At 43.7% G+C, this 22,104-nt stretch overlaps 1 protein-coding gene across 7 annotated transcripts in view; it reads right to left on the bottom strand.

Moving 5' to 3' along the window:
• robo3 (roundabout, axon guidance receptor, homolog 3 (Drosophila)) overlaps positions 1-22,104 on the bottom strand; it is an 89,541-nt gene that overhangs the window by 29,166 nt on the left and 38,271 nt on the right. For all 7 annotated transcript variants that reach the window (XM_056444216.1, XM_056444208.1, XM_056444198.1 and 4 more), the window contains 7 exons: positions 19,298-19,455; positions 18,559-18,679; positions 17,522-17,660; positions 16,697-16,824; positions 6,437-6,561; positions 3,749-3,920; positions 1,157-1,362 (listed from right to left, as the gene is read on the bottom strand). In XM_056444216.1, the coding sequence (XP_056300191.1) occupies positions 1,157-1,362; positions 3,749-3,920; positions 6,437-6,561; positions 16,697-16,824; positions 17,522-17,660; positions 18,559-18,679; positions 19,298-19,455 (1,049 nt within the window). The remainder of the gene's footprint in view (positions 1-1,156; positions 1,363-3,748; positions 3,921-6,436; positions 6,562-16,696; positions 16,825-17,521; positions 17,661-18,558; positions 18,680-19,297; positions 19,456-22,104) is intronic.

A 22,104-nucleotide genomic window follows, 5' to 3' on the forward strand; every position in this document is an offset into this window, starting at 1 on the left:
AGATGGTGAAGTATCGGACCAAAGGCTCAAAATGGTCGTATTTGGAGGATAATTATCGTGTATCTGGCAACACGCGCAAGAAGGTGGAACGTAAGGGAGATACCATTTCCAAAACTTGTAAGGGGTAAATACTAGTTTGTGAAAGACCCAGAGAAACACAAATATCCGACGAAGCAAAATCCCGGACGTTTTTGGAATCCCTGCCGGACGCATTTTTTAGGTCTCAAAAAGAGGACATGTCCGGGGAAAAGAGGACGTCTGGTCACCCTACATAAGTACCAGGTGTTGTCGAACAATACAACACAACGCGCCGCCATCACTGAGGGCATGTCTGCTCACTATAGATTGAGATCAAACAGAGCCAGAGTCCACAGAGAAGTTCAACATGCTTCAAAAGCTCGAGCACTTCCAGATTGGCGCTCTCAGCTGTCAAGTCGCTCCCTTTTATTCCTACATGACATGCAGCGCAAAATCCACTTGGGGCCTCCTTCCCTCCTCTCCTCTCACTCAGCCTTCTGCTCCTCCCTCTCTCGCTCCTCACTCGCAGTGATGTATTGAGGATTTAATTACAAGTCTCAGCGATCGTTAGTCATTGAGAACCCACAATCAATTAATGTGCGAAGTCTCACCGAGGCGGCAGTGACCTCAGGTGCTGCTTTATACCCGGGAGGGAATTCTGGGCGGAATGGATTTCATTAGCGCGGAGTAAGACGATGCTAACGACTGGTAATGGGCCGCCGCACTCATTATCATGGCGATCACGCCTCGAAGATGCGGTTTTGCTACTTTCCTCACCTCTCCTCCTCTCCGAAAAACTCCTAATTTCACCAGTAAAAACTAAATGTCCTCGTGCATTCCCCGCAATTAGAACGGTGTGTTTTATGACGCGGGATTTTCAAATTTGATTATCTTGCGTGTACTGCATCACGTTTGATGTGCAAATCGTAACACGCAAAGATCACGAGTACATTTTAATGAGTTCCCTGGAAAATCTGCTGTGATGGAATGAGAAGCAGTACAAAAGATGTACAATCAATTCAAATAAGTTGAAGGTCATCACAAAAGAGCTGTGAATTATAAAACGCAAAATGACAATTCAAACGTTTTCATTTCCTGTTTAATTAGTTGTTGAAGAGGAAGTCTTTCATTCAAATACCTGGAGGTTGGTGATTTGGAAGGTGCCGTTCTCCATCAAGCTGATTCGACCGTCGTTTCCCAGGATCCTCTGGCCGTCTTTCTCCCATTGGATGCTGGGGATGGGGTTGCCCATGATGTGGCAGTGCAGCTGAGCGGTGGAGCCAGGAACTAAAGTGTGATTGGCTGGGCCCTGTCGGATGATGGGTGGGAGGCGGTCCGAAGGTGCTGCAGGGACACAAAACAAAGTGCACATCAATTCAGTTTATTTTGTACAGCCCAATATCACAAATTACAAATTTGCATCATCAGAGGGCTTTACAATCTGTACACATACGACATCCCTGTCCCAGGACTTTACATCGGATCAGGAAAAACTTTCAAAAAATAGAGAAAAAAAACTTTCACGGGGAAAAAAAGGAAGACACTTTCAGGAGAGCAACAGAGGAGGATCCCTCTCCCCGGATGGGCAGTAGCAAGAGATGTCATGTGTACAGAAGGAATCATTACAGAGTTACTCCACTCCCTCTCTCACTTCAGGTTCCAAAAAACAAAGATTGCGACGAACCAAAACAAATTACAGTGTTCTAAACACGGCACTTCAAAACCTTCGCCCATAAAACCAATGGGTGAGTTCACACTATGTCCACTACCTACAGAAGGCCGATGGGTAGAAGGCCGTAACTCAGCCCCTTATGTTCCTGGTGTTCTGTTTATTTCGGCTGTGGACAAGATGTCGGCGTACAGACCGCACCGTGTGAGGGGAGTGCTGTCTGTTCATGTTCTCTGAACTAGAAAGAGAAACTGAAGAGCGACCAAAACATGTTCCTTTCCATGTGATAATACACTTCAATCAGCCTGCAGCACTCATGTTCTGACTGGCGTGAAACAACTATCAATCATCATCATGTACTCTCATAGCTGCATGGTGTCGTTTTACATTCTTCTGCTTATTAAGCCTGTATGGTATGATTGAGGTGTTGTTTGGGTGGGGGGGGGGGGGGGGTACACATTACTGGTAATTTCTCCGTTTATGTTATAATTGTCCTGGAAGTCATAATTACAGACATACAGCAATAAAGTCAATAGATGCTCTTTGGGTTCGCCTGCAGTATCACCCCCCCACCCCCCCCACACACACACACACACACACACACGTGGCATGAACATTTATGACACGGCCCTGCTTCAGCGCCGCATACATCAACTTTCCATCTCTTGCATTTGAAATGGGATTGGGTTTAAATGTTGGTACCACACACACACAGCTTGTAAACCCTGCATATTGATCCTTCACCGTCACCAGAGCAACCCATGCCCATATAAGGCATGCCTCTCTGTCTTTGGGGTCAACCTGCGATGTAAACAGGTGGTATCGGAGTGAGAGCCACACTTTAGTTTGGAGGAGTGAAGAGGAGACTGCAACGGAAAGTTTGTCTTTTTCTTTCTTCTTCCTGCAACACAATTACCGAGAGAAAAATAGAACACTTCACTCGGCCTACCGTGTGACATTTAGCTTCAGACGGCGGAGCGCTCATTAGTATTCTGCTCCGATACCATCAGCTAGTTAGAAGCCGAACCCAAAGTGCGAAGAGTCAACACAGGAGTTAGCGGAGAAAGAGATGAACAAAATCCCTGTTTGCTCCCTGAGTGGGAAGTGGGGGGGGCAGCATATGCTGCAGCGGGTTATTTGCATCCAGCGTTCACCAGTTGTCCCTTTTGATTCCATCAGATAAGGACTCCTGCTGTTGGCTCATTCGGGGGGGAACATTTTAATTTGAAACCGGTTTGAAGAATACCTTTCTGAATCCGTATCGCTGCTCAGGGTTTAATCCACAGATTTGGAGAAGATATTAATCGGGTAATACAGTTTTCCTTTCCCTTCCTCCAGTTTACAGAGAAGAGTTTCATATTGTTTTCCTTTAGCCGAAAAAGCATTTTAATGTTAAAGCTTCAAACTATGTTACACGTTGCAGCAGAATGTTGCTATCTTATTCTTCTATCTATTGAACATTAGCAGATATATAATATAAAGAAGTATGTTTTCCATTGTGTATAATCCCTGAAGATCCAGTTTAAATCACTGTTGTTGGTACCTTAGGGAGCAGTTTGTGTCTACCTGCAGTAGCCCAGACGGACCAACCGAAAACGGGCTCTAGAAAGTTGACCTTTAACCCCACCGCTAGATGCTGCTGGCCCTTTAACAGACATCTTTGTCGCACTCGGATGCCAAAACCTGTCCGTATCCATCTGTCATTTCGTTCAGGACTGTCTTCTAAAAACCTATGAAAATAATGTTCCAAATCGATGCCAGACAATACACTTTGTTGTCATTGTCGGACGGGATTTTCGAGAAGACCACATGGAGGGTCATTTAGAGGTGGATTCAATCAAGAGAAACACAAACACAACACACCTTGCCGTCTCGGCCAAGTGGCACTGATCACCGAGTTCAGATCTTGAGCAGATATATGACACAATGTAAATAGTGACAGTCCAAAGCTAAATAATAACAGTTATGTTGTTGCTAAAAATCATAGCATTTTTATTGCGAGTGGCACTTTGACGACTCATCCGTGTAATCAGATGACTGTAATCCTGAGACTCCGCTCACCACTTTCCACCTCCAGCAGGGCTTTGGTCAGGATGCTGCCGGCCACACTGATGGCCTGGCAGATGTAGTAGCCGGAGTCCTCCACCTGGACGCCGGTGATGGTGAGCTCGCCGCTCAGCGACACGGAGAACCGGCCCGACTGAGACGGCTCCTGGATGGGGAACAGCAGGATCTGGGAAGGAGAAACATGAGGGAGATCAGGCTTTTTAAATGTCAGTTCCATTCATGTACACACTTAATGGCGTAGAATTCACCTTGAAATGAATCTAAATGCTTTTTGTTAACTCGTGGGCCTTTTAGTCATAATCAGCTTCCCATACAGGCTTTCTGGTTTGTGATGCAACCGGGCGGCTTTGGGTATTGAAAGAAAAGCCTTGAACCCTCGAGCTACAGCACCGACCTCAGTGCCAGACATTAGTTATTCCAATGGGAGCTTTATTAACAATCTGCATTAGCATCATGGGAATTCGGAAATGTGTCCCTCTCGAATTCTCAAGGATGAATATAACAAAACAAAGTCGACACTTTGGGTCACGCAGAGATTAAGCAGCGGAGACATGGAGGATAGTGTGAAATGCAGCGTACAGAGAGGAAACAAGAGCGCCACGGAAAGATGGATGACCTCTAACCTTTCATTCAAATGACCAACCTCGAAACGTTTTGTCACTAACTTACAACGATAAAAACACTGAATGGAGTCACGGAAGAAAAACTAATTAAAGTCCAGTTGATGTAGAAAAGAGACGGAGTCGAGGGATGGATGGAGCAACAAGAGCCGTTCTGCTACGAAATATTGGAGCAAAAATAAAGGTAATTTTCAGCTTTGGTTAATGAATAAAAATGAAAACAAATCTGTGTGTCCTGCTCATTTATTACATTGGATCCACATGCTGGTCATTTCATTCAGAAGAAATTACACCAAACGGTGGTTTTCCTCCAACTTTTATCCCTCATGTTCTCCCTTTTAATTTAGTCTGAAATACCGACATGGTTTCGCTGCATGGCGAACAATCCCAACACGCTACATCCTCCTCTTTATCTCTCTCCTCCACTCTTGTTCTATCCCTCTCCCACACACATTCTCCAGGCCTCCACCCCCCCACCCACCCTTCTCTAATCTGTACCTGGGAGCCATGCTACAGGCACCCACGCGCTCTCATCGGGCCTTTCAACGCATTCCAACAGGGTGCAACGGTAGTCACACGCTCGCCTTTCTCTCTCTCACTCACACACACACACACACACACACTTTGGTGAATAATACCCTGTGTGGATGATGGGAAAATGAGGTGTGTATGAATGTGCGGAGGTGTGTGTGTGTGTGTCACCCTGGCACTGAAGTACACAGTGATAAAAGCGAAGGATGAGAGTCAGGAACATGACAGTGAGAAGCGGAGCTGCTTTCTTTAAAGCACGCGTACCAAAGAGGCACGTGAGGGAAAGTAGCTGCGACGAACATCAGAACATTATGGGCTGCCGTGTTCGTCACAGCGTCTCTGTGTTTGTTTGAAGCTGCTTTCATACTCATCCACTTGGATTCATCCGGCTGGAGATGGCTCGGAAGTACAGATATGTCTTTTACATATTCTGAAGGGTTTTACAGAGGGGGTTGTTCATATACATCATTAATACCCTGATTTGTACAAATGTTATTTCTAAAAATATGATGTACATTTATTTTTTCTGAACTATGAAGCGACACAAAGAGATAGCCCATATTTCCTCTCGACATTTTTTGGATCCTCATACGTCATTTAAATTAAAATTTCAAGCGGGCTTGATCAAATGTTCAGATTTCTGTTCTGGAAATGAATGAACATGATCACATACTTAATGCATTGATAGTTCTCTTATTGGAGGTATACAATATTCAATCATTTATAAAGCATTAGTCCAACATGAACACTCATTAGTATGCAATTCATATTCAAATTAACTCATTAATCATCTTTAAGTCCTTAATAATTGATTTGTAATACACATTAGTTAATTTACAAATGAGGAATCATTTATAAAGTATGAAAACACAATCATGAAACTCATAATGGTCAATCTTTAATTAATTAATCAAGAATAAAACATTTCCAACTGTGTACATGAATTGCATACTAGTGTTAATGTTGAAACAATGCTTTATAAAAGATGACTTAAGTGTTTACTCATACTTAACTAATGCTAAATAGCATGTAGTTATTTTAAAGTGTTACCCTTTTTATTTTACCTTATTTACCTGTAGTGTCCACCCCCCCCCTCCCCACTTTTAAATGGTCTGTATCAAACGGCCAAATTATGAAACTCATTCACAGCCCCATGAATGATAAAGGACCAAACCCCTCTGTTGAAATCTTCTTCAAAGTGTAAAGTTTAGGGGACGTAAGAGCTGCGTCTGAGAATAAACTAAATTGTAACTCAAACAGTATATGCATCACAATGAAACCTGCCCGGTTGTTAAGACAAGTTTTCAATATTTTGAAATGAGGCCTTATCTCATGGGAGCTTTTGCTGAATTTAGAAGAAATCTACAGACGCAACAGACAAAGTAGTAAAGTAAGTGTTTCCTTTCCACGAGTCAGAAAGAACACGTGTTATGGAAGCGAACTGGACCAACATCTATGAATGGCCCAGTGCACGGAACCAGTTTCAGCTGTACGGGTTGGGTCTTCATCCCAGTCACAACAAGTCTCTTACCTGGCTGCCTTCTTTTTGCCAGAAGACGGCCGGCGGAGGGTTTCCTTTGGTGCCACAGAGGAAGGTTACGGTGCGACTCGGGGCTGTGATCTGGTCCCGAGGCCGGACCACGATCTGAGGGGGCACTGCAACAGAGACGATGGAGAGAAAGAGGAATCGTTACTCGGGGGGGAAACAACGGAAGCGAAGTCTCCGCGTTTGCCGAGTGAGGCTCAATAGGGTGAGAACGTGCCAGAGGCGACATCGAGTACATTAAGGCCTCCAGAGACGACGGCGACTCAGGACTGGCGAAATCTCCCGGTGTCTTTATCTCCCACACACACAGACCAGGAGGCAGCGGCTGTTCACCCAACTGCCTCAACACGCACAGTAAAGGACACAACGCATTTATTTCTGGGATTCAGAGGCAACAAAGTCAAGAGAAGATAGCAAGTTCCATTCAGGAGACTGCTGATGCATCACCCAGCTGTTATTCTACCATCAGCTGCTCCTCGATGTTTAAATATCCATCATGTCCACACAGTAAGTCAACCAATTATTCTTAATTCAACATTTTAACATCGGATGAGCTTGTGGGAAAATCGTGGGAATTAATCAACCCATATCTCTGGGTTCATGTATAAAGATGTATTAATTACCTTCGCATTGAAAATGCGGAAGGTTATGTTTTGATCGCCGTGTATTTATTTATTTGTATGTGTGTTAACACAAAAAGTATTAAACCGAATCGCATGAAATTCGGTGGGATGATTGGTTATTATCCGGGGACCATTTGATTAGATTTTGGGATCGATCGGGTTAAAGGTCAAGGTCATGGAAAGGTCAAAATCTTCTTTTTACCATAGCGCGGTCAATTTCTATCCAATTGGCATGCAACTAATGCCAAAATGTTCATAATTCAATGCCCAATCTTGTGATATGCGAAGGTATGCGCTCTACCGAGTGGCCGTTCTAGTTACTGATGCTTTGAAGCTATCCAAAAAGATAAGAATCCCTCGGGTAACACACAGTTTTAGCAGAGTAGCGGATATTGAGGCCGTCACACACTGAATGCACAGAGAGGCGTCAAGGCTGTGATAAACAAAAAGATTGATGAAGAACTGCAGACGAGTGAAGTCAAACGAGGCTGATAAAGCTTGAAGCTTCCGCTCTGCTTTATATTCTAGACGACAACTCAGAAACAGTCTTTCAACAGGGGGCACTTCGGACTGAATTCGGGCTTCCAGGCGGTAAACGCATTTCCACCAAGAAGTTCCTGTTCATTTTATTCCCGGCACTGCATTTCAATAAATGAATAGGTTCCTTCAGCCCGTGGTTGTGTGCATTTCCATCGCGGTTTGCAGAACTGAGGGAGTTCACTGAGTTTATCGGAGAATACACATACAGAAACCTTTTGTTTTCTACTGCTGCATAGTAATGCGATTTAGCGAATAAAGACATACAGAGGAGGAAACAGAGAGCGTGTGTCTCCTCAGTAAAACATCTGTTTTTAAACATCTGTTTGACCAACTTGTTGTTGGTTATTTATTTGTGCTTTTTTGTCTCTCTCTCTGACCGCTCGCCCGCCCTCGCAGTTCGCTCATCTCTTTCTGTCTTTTTTTTTCCCGAAAAAAGTATTCGCAAAGTATACTTTGGATGTTATCAAGCAAAGAGAAAAGATCTCTCTTCATCCCCGTCTTCTTTGTGCACGAAAGAAGCGACACACAAGCTAAAGTTCCTGTGGTGAGAAAAGGGACTGAAGAGGCAGAACTGGAGGGTCTCGTGTCCAGACCACTACTAAAACACACAGAGAGAGAGAGAGAGAGAGAGAGAGAGACACTGAGGAGGATCTCTCGTCCCCGGGCTCCTTTACTACCTGGAACTATGAGGCCAAAAAGGACTATTTGTCTCCAACGGGACAAAGCAGATCATCTGTGACCTTGACTTGTTGGGCTTTGATTGATGACGCCTATAATAGATGCTTATTGGTTAAGCTATATGCCATGACAATCAATCTGCTATGCCAGGGTGGGCAGTGAGCCCATCAACCACCAGCCCAGAACCCACAGGAGTCCGTGGGTCCCCGTAATGATCCCAGGAACCAGGAGAATCAGATGTCTTTGAACATAGACGGAGGGCAGCACACACACACACACACACACATATGTACACACGCACACACACGCACATACATGCACAAACACTCACACACACAGACACACGCACACATACACTCACACACTCACACACATCTTTGATTTCTATTGATTCTGTAGCCAGTGACAGGCGCCTTCCTCAACAGAGGGGGGTGTGAATGCATAATGACGCCCTCCACCGGTCCTAATTGATTTCTCATCTTCCCACCTGATCTCCTGTCCCTCTCTCTGTCTCTGTCTCAATCCGCACAAGAGACAGAGACTGACAGAGAAGGGGAGAGCCATCCTCAAGAATACAAACACGAACTAAACTAACAGAAAGAGACACTGATCCGCCAGGGTTTACATTTTCCTTTTCTCATTTTAAGTTTAAAATGTTGGCTCCAAAAAAGGATCAAAGGCTAAAAAGTCAGAATGCACCGTGACATATATTCTGTCGTGGCTTTGGGGTTACTTACACTGCCGTTCAAAAGTCTGGGGTCACCCAGACAATTTCGTGTCTTCCATGAAAACTCACTTTTATTTATCAAATGAATTGAACATTTCATAGAACATATAGTCAAGACATTGACAAGGTTAGAAATAATGATTAATATTTGAAGTATTAATTTTGTTCTTCAAACTTCAAGCTCAAAGGAAGGCCAGTTGTATAGCTTATAACACCAGCATAACTGTTTTCAGCTGTGCTAACATAATTGCATGGGTTTTCTAATCAGACATTAGTCTTCTAAGGTGATTAGCAAACACAATGTACCATTAGAACACTGGAGTGATAGTTGATGGAAATGGGCCTCTATACACCTCTGGAGATATTTCATTAGAAACCAGACACTTCCACCTTGAATATTAATTTACTACATTAACAATGTATAGTGTGTATTTTTGATTAATTTAATGTTATCTTGATTGAAAAAACAGTGCTTTTCTTTGAAAAATAAAGACATTTCTAAGTGACCCCAAACTTTTGAACGGTAGTGTACATGGGAGGCAATGTTGCATGTGCCCTCCTTACAATATCACTAGTTGATGTAAAATTGGCCAATCCAATGTCGGACGACTCGAGTGATGGAAAGAAAATAAACCCTGACCGGTGTTAAGTTGTGTCGGGTTCAGACACAGCCGTGCTTTGTTGACCGAGCCTCCCCCTTTGTGACTCGTTCCTCTCACACGAGCTTCCTTTAATGCCCTGCGTACACATCGCATCCCCCCGTCCCCAGACCTGCCCCGCCCTCAACATCCTAAAGACTGCTTCCACCACGGGGCCCTCCACACAGCAGGAGGGGATCGGAGTGGCAGCCTCGGGATGAATCACCGTCACGGGGCCCTTTGCATGTTTAAGAAATGCAGCGTAATAACCTCTTCTTATGTAATGCGACTCTCGGCCTTTTGACAAACAAGACGCTCGTCAACACCTGAATATCTTCCCCTCACGCCTGACTCGACGCCATCATTTTGACCCAAATACAGTGACAGCTCGGAATATTCAGGCTATTAAAATGCTGTTTTCGGTGCGCTCCACAGCCCTGTCTGGAGAATAACAATGTTTGATTTGAGCAGGCAAGCCGACACACTGCCTGAGGCTGGAATAAATAATTAGCAATAATGGGTGCACTCGGCACGACTGAGCTTTAGATTTCGGGCAGGCGGAGACATTAGCATCCGTACATGGGATGGAAAGAGGGAGACGGATCGTAGCAGAGCAGCTGAAATATACATGACAGAAATCTAGAAAACAATGTGGAAGATATTTGCGCAGCACGCGTGTTCAGTCATTTTGTATTTTGGGCTTCTTGCTTTTAGGTAGAAAAACGACAACAAAAACAGAAATGCTGTCACTGTTAATCAAACACTGTGGCACCTTTCATTTTACTCAAAATATAAACCGGTGGCACATAAATTGATCACCGCAGTAAGATTCAGGGAGGTACGTTGGGGAAGGTCTAAATAAAGAATGACATACTTGACACAGGAATCGGATGAGCCTGGAGACTTGCAAGGCTGAGAACTCAGAGCGAGGGGACCACGCCGTGAGGAAGCAAAAATATACAAGGAGCGCGAGTTCCATTTCCACAGCGTTTACGATAAGAGCTTCAGACTGAAGGCGGATCGCTGGTCTGCCTGTGGAGGGGTTGGTCTCGTGTTTTACTGTGTGATGAGGAGCAAATGTCCTCTTGAAAGCTGCAGGCTTATGGCCATTCCTTACTTTTTGAATGACCATTTAAAGTTCACGTCTACATTGTCAAGCCAGGTGACAGAAAAAATAAGAGAACGAAAAAGGCGTCCAAGTGAAACACATTTTTGGGCCCAACACTCAGGTGAAGTCAACCATAGTCACGAATCTTTTCCATCCCCATGCTGTGAAGACCCGCCCTACTCTGCCTCTGATTGGCTAGTACTCTAAGCCTTCTTTGCCTGATTTGAAGAACCAGATTGATGGAAGGTTGGTAGGTAACAATTTCAACTCAGATGGCAGCATTCTGCATATTAACTCAAATTGGTTTCTTCCCTTTTTTCCCTGTGAAAGGGTTTTTTCTATTTCTTGGGAGTTTTTCCTGATCCGATATGAGGTCCTTAGACAGGGATGTCGTGAACAGATTGTAAAGCCCTCTAATTTGTAATTTGTGTTATTGTGGTATACAAAATAAACTGAATTGAAAAAATAAAAGTATGTTGCTCTGCACTATTTGGATGGAATATAATTACAGATCTGATAGAGACTTTAATTTGTATGTGTTGTCATATTTAAAGGTATTTTTAACCATAAAAGGAATACAAAATCTAAAAAGGCTCTTTGAAAATTATTTACTGGGAGGGTTGTTGGGAAAAGTTTTGTTTTGCTATCGTTACATTGGATTTCCTGGAGTCCACAAATTCATCCAAGACACTTGGATAATGCAGCAAAGGACTTTTCAACAAAAAAATTCTGACATTTTAAATTCTCATTTGCTGACCTTTGTTCGACCTCAAAAACAGTTTGCACTGATTTGATTAGATTCATCTGACGTTCCACTTTCGTTTACGTCCTTCAAAATAAAACCTGTGATCTGGGACCACAGAGCCTCGAGAGGCGAGTGCATTCATCGTTTCGGGTGAACCTTTCCTTTAACATTACATTATGTAATGGCTGCAATTGTCGCCCAATGTCGGCGTTCTTGTCTGGTGAGAGTCCTGCTGATCTCAGCTTTATTTGGGTTTATGGAAGAAACATATTCAACGGAAGATAATCCCAAAATAACTGCAGCCGACAACTGTTTCAACGGGCTCAGCTTCGCACCGCATACTGTGCTCCCACCAAGACGGATCACAGTGCGATTTGTTCCGCCGCAGTCGTGTGTCAGTGCTTACAACCAAAGAGTCTTACCTCCCTCGCTCCCCGAAACGCACACTTGACGTGTGATTTGCTCCAACATACTGATGCTATCACACACCAGGGGGACACAAACAAACACACACACACACACACACAGGCTCCCAGCAAGGTGTCTTCAGGGGTCTGGATGTGACAGGCAGCTGATGCAGACGGCCTGTTTCACACACGTACGCCTAAGTAAACACACTCTCATGCTGCGGATGCACGGGGCTTCGGCTTCACCCTTTCATATCGCATACACACACCCTTGTCCCCGACCCGCTTTCCGTTCAGCAATCATGATTGAGGAGGTGGTTATTTCCCAAGCATAATGTTTTACAGCCGGACCATAATTACCTTCGCAAAATGCGGAAGGTTATGTTTTGATCGCCGTGTATTTATTTATTTGTATGCGTGTTATTCGCATAACAAAAAAAGTTTTTAACCGAATCGCATGAAATTTGGTGGGATGATTGGTTATTATCCGAGGACCATTTGATTAAATTTTGGGATCAATCGGGTCAAAGGTCAAGGTCATGAAACGGTACAAATCTTCTTGAATCGCCTGAAATTTGGTGGGACGATTGCTTATTATCCGGGGGCCATTTGATTAGATTTTGGGATCAATCGGGTCAAAGGTCAAGGTCATGGAAAGGTCAAAATCTTCTTTTTACCATAGCGCGGTCAATTTTTATCCAATTGGCATGCAACTAATGCCAAAATGTTCATAATTCAATGCCCAATCTTGTGATATGCGAAGGTATGCGCTCTACCGAGTGCCCGTTCTAGTTCATCCATGCTTTTATTTAATCATGCGCGGGACTTGTGTGACCAGAACTCCTGCATGTTTATCCGGCATCAATATATGAATTGGAGAGCTGGTTCAGCTTTAAATAGAATACTATAATTATGAATAATATAAGTTATGGCAAGGGCTCTGTGTTTATTTGAGGCAAGACAGAGAAGTGAACCTTCCCCGCAGGGTACATGACAGAGAAATTCTATTGGATAGAAGGTCACCCCGCCTCCTGCCGGCACATACACAACGTAGAGCATGAGATCAACATGTGGGGTACAGTTGTTTTCCTTCTCTGTACTATTGCCGTCAGCTTTTTTCATTCCCTCCGAGCCAGGCTGCACATTTACAGACAGAACTTAGTCAAGTTGCTTGAAAGCACATCAGGTCCTGCTCTGTACGTATCGTAATTCAGGAAGCAGCCTCAATGGAATACGGAGCCAATAAAGTGTTGGTCTCTGTTTATTTTGGCCTTGTTGCTCAGCATCCAGGGTAAGCTTGGAAGCAGAAGGACAACTTGACCAGTCAGGATGTCCAGCCATGCTTTGTGTGTTGGTCCGAGGTCCTCAGGAGTTATCCAACGAGCCAATTTGTTATTCTGACCAAAGTCGATATGGAAATGATGGTCAGGTAATGTGAGATGTTATAAAACCTCATCAACCGTGCAGCCGGATGAGGGGATCTGCGCCTTAAAACATGTGACGGTGTGTGTCAAAATTCTCCTCTTGGCATTATGACATTGTTTTCTTGTAGAATAGAGGTGTTTAAGATTCCCGATTGGGAGCTCCCCACCTCCGTACCCACGTCATGTCATGTGTGCAGTATTTTAGTCCAAGACAAATGTCCCTATATGGACAAAAATCCCCTTCATGTATTAACAAGATTGCCTATTCCCTTCAATCATGAACATAACTATACTTATCAACACCAATGGGAGTGTTTAAGCTGCCTTTATCAGAGAAGCCAAATCTGGGTTTCTCGTACACGTCCAGATTGTTATGGTTATTTCTTGATTTGGACTGCAGCCGAGCTGCTAGCAGGTTACAATGCTGCTAGCGGTAGACGAGCTGCTAGCGGTAGACGAGCTGCGATCGGAAAAGGGATAATGTTGATGATGATGATGTCCAATAATAGAGGGGGGAGTTATCTGTTGCCACTTTATGCTCTTGTAGTCCATGAGTCTTAAAATATAATTTCCTTGATACCAGCAGAGGGCTACTAATGAAACAATACTGACAACTATGTACTGGAAACGATCTCTTTGGCTGACGCGTTGTTGTGAACATGTGTGAAGAAAAGTTTATTTCACGTCGTGTGGACCCATTAATCACCCCCATTAGCCCAAACCTCTGCAGGGAACAACTGTTGCTCTAATGGACATACATCTGTTGATGCCCTCTACCAATGTGTGTCGTAGCATAAAGGGGTCCCTTCATCCCTCTTAATTTCATCCCACTCAGATAAAGGGACTGAGATGTGGAAACGGATGAAATGATGGAATGGTGTGAGTCTGAAGCATCAACGCCTTTTCAGAAAAAAAGAGATATCGACATGAAGAGTCAAAACCCACAGAGATACGGAACACAAAGACAATTGTTGTTGTTGTTGTGACAGTGGGAAAAGTGAGCGTCCGCTGTGACAGTCAACTGTTAGACACCAGGAAAACTCCTTCCCTCGACTATATATTTGTCTTTCAGCCGATGAAATGCTCCTGAAGACAACAATATGTTGTCTTCCATGCTAAAAAAGGGTCTACTTTGGTACATTTCCACTTCACAAAAGGAGCATTTCCACTCAGAGCTTTGTGCCATTTAATTTAAAGTACACAAGAACACTTGGTAACGTTATCGTGCCCGAGCAGCCTGGAGTTAAATGACGAGTTTGTCAGCTTCCCAACCACACCTACCTGTGTTCGCTAAAAATGTCAAAGCAGAAGAGGCACTATTTATCCAAGCGAGGGAATTGAATTGTCAGAGCATGTGTGATTAATCAGTATATTACTGCAGCACTGTGATAGCACAGTAATTTATTTATTTATTTTGTGATATTAAAAAAAGAAAGATGCCTGCTTTTAATTGGATGTTTTTTTCTTTGGAGCAATGGAAGCTCCACCTAGATGAGCTGAAGCATGACGGAAGTACAGTTGTGGAAAATAAAAAGCCCACTCCCACCGTTTCTAGAGGTAATTAAAAACTAAGTGACTCTTCAACAGTGGAAGTAGAGGGTTTACCTCCAACATGGCAACCTAAATCTGTATGACTGTTTCTCTCTCTGTTAAGTCTCTCTCTTTCTCACTCACACTCACACACAAACACAACCAAACACACACTCACACACAAGATGAAATGGAATACTTACTGGATGGGCCGACTGTGATGGAGTGATGCAGAAAGGTGTGGAAAAGAGAAGAGGGAAAATGCAGATGAAAGAGATGAGTTCACAGTGAGCGGTGACACTCGACGGAATATTGGACAACACAGAGTGAGACTCTGCAGCACCACAGCCGCTCAGGTCTACTCAGCATTCAAAGTCATTGCAGGTATAATTAATAACGTTAATATTGGCCTTGTTCCATTTCGGTGGACCCGAGTACAGCTGGCCGTCTCACTGGGACGACTGTGGCACGCTTAACAGAACAGGACCATAATTAATATGATGAGTATCGCCTGTGTTTACCCTGATATGACACAACAACGTGGCTGCTGTGAAAAATGGAAATGAAGCGGTCCAATCAAACGAATCAAACTCTGCTGTACGACGACTTCATTCTGCCGCTAAATTTAGTAGCACGCTGTGCATATAGTCATAAGAACTACGAATAATGCTTGATAACAATAATCATTACGTAGCATACCTTATAAGGCCATGTATCATAATTCTGGCACAGATGTATTGTTTTTCACATTTTATATTTTCTTTTTTTTACGAATAACTATCACCATAGAACATCCCCAGTTGATGATTACATAAGACAATTATCTTTGTCTTAAAAGTTTTCAAAAAATGTATGTTTAAATATGCAAATGAGACACTCTTATTAAATATTTGTTAATTTTCATAAATTTTCAGGATAGAAATATGAACATTGGATAAAGTCAGATTTAGAATAATTGTTCATTTTGTTGACATATTAGAGTCAAGGGTTTTTATAAAGGGACATCCCATCCGAAGTGATTATTCTAATGCATGATAAAAACAAATGTATCTGTTAGTAAGTGCATGAATAAGGATAAAGTACGTGAGCATACACGTGTTGACAGTTGTCAAAAAGGGAGGGGCTGCTCACAGAACAAATCCCTAAATATTCCCTTTTATAATCATAAATGACAGATTTCTTTTCCCAGTGCCTCTCTTCAAGGGGCTGACTTTATTTGAATGCAATCTCACTGCTTTTTGATCTCCAGAGGGACGACGATTCGAGACTCAAAAGGAACGTAAAATCCATGTTTCACTTTACCTCTCTTATAGTTTCAGCTAACAGCATGTTAGTGGCACACAATGGGGAGTCTATTCACAGGCTTTTACGACTTGTATACGGCCAATATCTAACATATAGGACACTGATAATAACTTGATGGCAAATCTCACACAGAAGCCACTGGGAGGTGTTTTGTGATGCATCATAGCAAAAACGTCCATCTGGGCAAATAATTGACACAGTATTCAGTGTTGAAATCCAATGTTGTGCCGGAGCAATGACGTTTTACTTGTTCATCAATATGTATTGAAATAAATCAGGGATTATGAATTAAACATATGAGCGAAATGACACTTTTTGTGAGACATTTACAACATGACCTTACTGGAAATCAGACATGGCACTTTCTTTCCTCATTATTCATTAATAATTATATCAAATCAAATGAGTCCACTATTCACTCTCTGATTTGAACAACGACACCGTTGGCACTGTGAGTGACTGCTGCCGTAGATGGACCTTTCAGGGATGGAATTGTACTGAAATGTGTTCCATGTCTCACCGTGCACTTGCAGGGTCCCCGATGACTCGGCTTTGCCCACGCTGTTCTCTGACACGCAGGTGTAAGTGCCCTCGTCCTCACCTCGCACCTGGGTCAGACGCAGACTGTTGTCGCTGCGGATCTCAAATCTGGAAAAAACATGAAGACTTTTCTCAAAACTGCACTTGTTGGTGTTATATTTGATGCAAACTGTAAGATTGTGGGTCAATTGAACCTTTGAAATGTAACAAAATGCAGAGCTATCAGGCGATGAGGCTGCTTTTGTTCAAAGTTGCTGAAATGCAGTCGGCAGTATGAGACTGGGTTTGGTACATTATTGTTTTACAGCTTGAGGCTCCCTGTGGAGATCTGGATCCTGCTGACAACGAGGGAACATTTACCCCGTTTCCCCTGAGGGATCATTAAAGTGTCATCCTGTCAAACCCACAGAGGCTCCAACAGTTCCTCAGTCAGTGTGTTACCATGCAATACTCCCATGACTGCAACAGTTTTCCAAAGCTATGAGTATTAACTCTGTTGATCAATTTGGGGGCGTGGCTTTGAAGAGAGGCCACGCCCCCCCAGACTGTCAGTGATGCCGACTGGGCGACTTTTTCGCGGGATTTAGCGACTTCTGGAGCTGCTAGCTACTGTCGTTGGAAAAGAGTCGTCAGCACAGGGCCGGGTTTCCCAAAGCCCAGCGCCCTCTCGCTGATTTCTATTATATTTACCAGTACCAGTGGAATGACTGTTGCCAAGTAACACCCTGACCACCACCATATAGTTTTTTACGATGACACCAGGGGCAGATAACAGACAACACACGGGGGTCCTTTTCCTCCGTACCTGGCCCGGGGCAACTCTCCCTCCTCCCTCCGCCAGCGGACAGTCGGCGTCGGGTCTCCGTGCACCTCGCAGAAGAAGTCCACCGTGTCGTCTGCCAACACCACCTGGTTCACCGGCTGTCTGGTGAACACCGGCCTCTCTGAAAGTCGACCGAGACAGAGGATTAAAACTGCTCTTCGTTCGAAACTTAAATGACCCCTCCAGGGAAATTAGATTGTTGTAGCAGCCGTGACTGTGATGTGGATGAGAATAAATAGTGACTGCAGAGGAAATAAGTGGTGAAATCAAAAACAAACAAAAAATCAGCACAGCTGAACAGGAACAGGAAGGAGGATTGTGCATCATCATGGTTGGAGTTACAGCCTTCATATGTCCAGAGAGACAGATTGTGTGCATTGTAAGGTGTTATTGTGATCATAATTTAAAAATCGGTGACAGACGAAAGAAATTAGTACAGATGTGCACTGGCTATTATCTTGCATGGCAGTACTATTATGTATAAGAAGGAAGTGTCATTTTCAGGAACTGTACACTGGCTTTAGTTTTGCTGTTGTTGGGAAGGAGCAGCATCTGGGTGATGAGGAGGAGGAGGAGCAGGAGGGGTTTGGTGGGCCTGAAAGAAAATATCAATCTTCTATCTGTTTCCTTGGATCAATACACACTTTGGGAGCGCTTGTGCTGCCGCTCTGCTGCGAGCAAAGCAGAGAATCTGCGAGCGAAGCAGCGAGGTCAGGGGAGCAAAGCAAAGGGCATCTGGGAGGGAAACATCCATCTTCTGCTCCAACATCTGAGCAGAGAAAGTACAGCCCGGGAGAAAACTAATCCAGAGTGTTTTGTGAGGCGTACCATAAGAACCATTACAAATCTTTCCCTAGAATTACAGGATTGTCCTTTAGGAAATTAAAGGGCATTTATTGAAGTCCAATACTTCAATCCAATGACTCCGACTTATAACTCTGGTTAATAACACTGTAATGACGATATCGTTGTTTAACCGTCACAATTATTATTCCAAGACACAGGCAGAAATGACTCACCAAACACCACCAGCTCAGCGGGATCGCTGTCCTTCTCTCCGACCATGTTGGTTCCAACGCACACGTACATGCCAGCATCACCCTTCCTGCTGTTGGAAATCATCAATTTGCCTCCTCGCATCTGAAGATTGAGGCACAACAAGAGGAGATGGATGGAAAGGTAAAGAAGTGGAAGAGGAGGAGGAGGCAGATCACAAGGAAGTGGAGAAGAGGTGGTGTTGGAGGAGGGGGGGGGAAGAAGGAAGACAAATGGAAAGAGGTCGGAAACATGATATTGAGGCATGTTAGTCGAGAGGGAGGCCACTCCGTCACTTTCAGTGTCTCATGACAGATGGCTCCTCCGCGAGCTCCCTCCACTGTTTGACGATGGGTTGTCGCTCCGGGCACAGAGTGTGCACACACACACACACGCTCATGCTCCCAAATAGCAGCTTTAGAAATCTGTCTTTATTGCATTTCCACCGTCTGTATTTCTAGAAGGCGGCCGACTGATGGGCAACATTGAAGGATTCAATTAAACAGCAATCAATGCAGCTCACTAGCGATGCTGCTTTTCCATTATCAACAATGATGGAGCTGGATTGATTCTCAATCAGCGCATCCTCATCAAAAAAGAACAACTTCAGATGTATTGATTAGTCAGTGGATGGAGACAAAAACACCACCAAAAAAAACCAGAACATTTGCTTGTGTGACTTAACGCCGCAACACAACGACGTATTATTTGAAGGAAACTTACAGTGATCCTCTCATCTCGGTCATTGACCCGGATGTTGTTCCTCTTCCACGAGATGGTGGGCTCAGGGTGGCCTCTGGGGGGGATGCACTCCATGACCGCCGGCTCACCCGCGGCTACCACCACATCACTGGGCGTTTGGCGGAAGTCATCTCTCAAAACTGGGAAAGAAAGCACCGGAAGAAAAGAAGAGACGAGGTTAGAGCGTGTGTCGGTGTGACTGTCTTTTATTTGGCTTTGTATTCACTGGTGTTCTGCCGACTGTCCTGGCATTGACCCGTCGACTCCACTTTTCTTTAGTCTGAAGTTCGGTAAAAGTTGTTAAAAAAAACGACATGAATACCAAAAAAGTGAAAATCATAAATTAGGATGACCGCTCACTGTTTGACTGAGCGGATTAACACTAAGCATACAGCGTGCGCTGTGACTCTAACACGGCGTCCCGATGGTCTTCATCCACTCTGTGTCACGTGTGTGGTGTCACGGCACGGCAATAATGAAGGCTCTGCTCGCAACACACACACACAGTAGATGCATTATTCAATCTGACCCACACACACACACACCGTTTGCAAACATATAAATACACTTGGATACATTGTCAAGAAAGCACGCCTCTATTCACACAGGACCCTGATAAATCAGCGATGCAGCAAGAAGCCACTGTAATCCAGAAAATAACTCTTTTGCTTCCCCTGAAGCCGTGAATAAAACATGAGAGGTCTCTCTTCTTGACTTCCAAACGCATCTGTCTGCAGCCCACGTCTTGCCTGTTACCTGAAGGCATTGGGCCTCTCCTCTCGTATTTCAGTCTCTCAGGCCCTGTGACCTCTCAGATTACAGGTGTGGAGGATGGTTTTGTACTCTCGCATGATGGACTGACAACACCTCAGAGACCTACGCCATGCAGGCCTGCAGGGTAAGTCTGGCCTCAGCCACTCCAGGGATGGACAAAGGGGCTAAGCCAATGAGATGCTTTCCCAGTCCATTCCGAACTGGCCCGACCATCCCCCCAAAAGAGACGCCAAAACTGATCTTAAAAGCATCTCCCGGCAAACCTCCCTTTCACATCAAAATCTCTCCTCTGCATTTATTAAGACATGTCTGAAAACGAGCAGCAAAGCTTTAAAAATAGCATTAGGAGGGTTTCAAATGCTCAAATATTCCACAACGTTCTCTTTGAAGCGATGACAAGATGTGGACATCAAGGAGTTGGTGGATGATTAATTGATGCCAGAGAAGAGCCTGGCTGATTTGCATACTCCCATACATTATATTGATATGACTGAGGTATTAATAAGTTATATCAACGTAATGACATTCCGCTCATGGCTTGACTCAAATTCTTCTCGAGTGCGCTGAGCTCTGCAGGGCTGCTCAAGACTGGCATGAAGAGAGGACTCGGTATTCCACCTTAAAAAGTGCAAGTCATGTCAGAAACTGCTGTTCTAGTGTGGGCTCTTCACCGCTGTCCACTTGTCATGTTTGTGGAGAAACAGATGTAGAAAGTGTATAAATGTGACATACCTCTTGTGTCTATAAAGGCTGAATAAGACTAAACTGATTGAGCACATTAACTCCTTCAATGAGTACTCATCTTCTGATTTAACCAAACACTTTTAGCATTAAGCATCACCTTTCAAGTTGTAATGTATTAACAGCAGCAATATGTTCAATACCAGGGGTGGAAATGACCGAATTTTGTAAATATTATTTTTGATTTATGATTGAGCAGATTTTTTCTGAGATAATACTCTAGATGTATTACATAAAGTCTTAAGAACACCTCTTATCAGAAGTAAAATAGTGGCACAAATTATAGCCTTACAGCCTTCATTGACATGGTTATGGTGGTTTCTCCATAAAGTTTATGAATCATCAGCTATCAGCCTTTGTTTGATGTATTTTCTGGGGAATGGGCCTTTGGAAGAGTGGACCTTTGGGCTGAAGGACGAACGGGTTTTCAGTCCACTGGGACATTTGGGTTTTGGAATAATGAGCCGGCCCCTTTCCATTAACATTCGAGACTCGGCCCTCTTTGGGGAATGAGAAAGCGCGAGAAGCTGTTCCCGACATTTAAGAGCATCACGGAGTTGTCAGATGGATTGATGGAGTGGGATTGAATACATATTGGCCTTTTCATTAACACGACACGTAGGGATGTAAGGCGGTCTGAGCGTCTGCTTCCAGCACGCATCATTTCACTTCTACATGAGCAGGACTGGAAGTTAAGGAAGGGTATTCTTTACAACCCCATTCAACCAAAAAGAACAATACCCCTGTGACGCCCTGGAAAAAGAAGTTATTTCTTGGTTATTTGATTCAAAGGCCTTTCCTTCTGAAATGTCTTTACATTTGCCCTGAAAATTAATAGAATACAAAACTATTTTCAAAGGTTATATTTTCATGTTGATACGGGAGGCCTGGAGGACCGACATGAGCAAACAAATGAGAATATGTTATTACAGAGGAGAGCAGAAGTGTACAAACTGGATGCTGCGAGTCATCTTCCATTGGTGCCAGTGGCTAAAACAAAGTGGATGTAAAGCAGAGACTTTTCACGTGTTAGTGTTCGTCAGTAAATGTCTCCATTTTGTCCAGGGCATTGTTAGGTTGTAATAGTTTCTTTTGATAACATGTGCAGAGGTCTTATGCTTTAAATTAATACATATAGAAAGATATTGTCATAGGAAATATTCGGGAAAATATTGATATTGTTATTAATGTATTATGAAGCATAGGGGTAATGTTTACTCTATGCAAATGTGAATGGCAAGAATTAATGTATGTTGCATGAGAGTGACTGTATG

This window comes from Pseudoliparis swirei, chromosome 3 (assembly GCF_029220125.1).
Source record: "Pseudoliparis swirei isolate HS2019 ecotype Mariana Trench chromosome 3, NWPU_hadal_v1, whole genome shotgun sequence".
Classification (NCBI taxonomy): domain Eukaryota; kingdom Metazoa; phylum Chordata; class Actinopteri; order Perciformes; family Liparidae; genus Pseudoliparis; species Pseudoliparis swirei.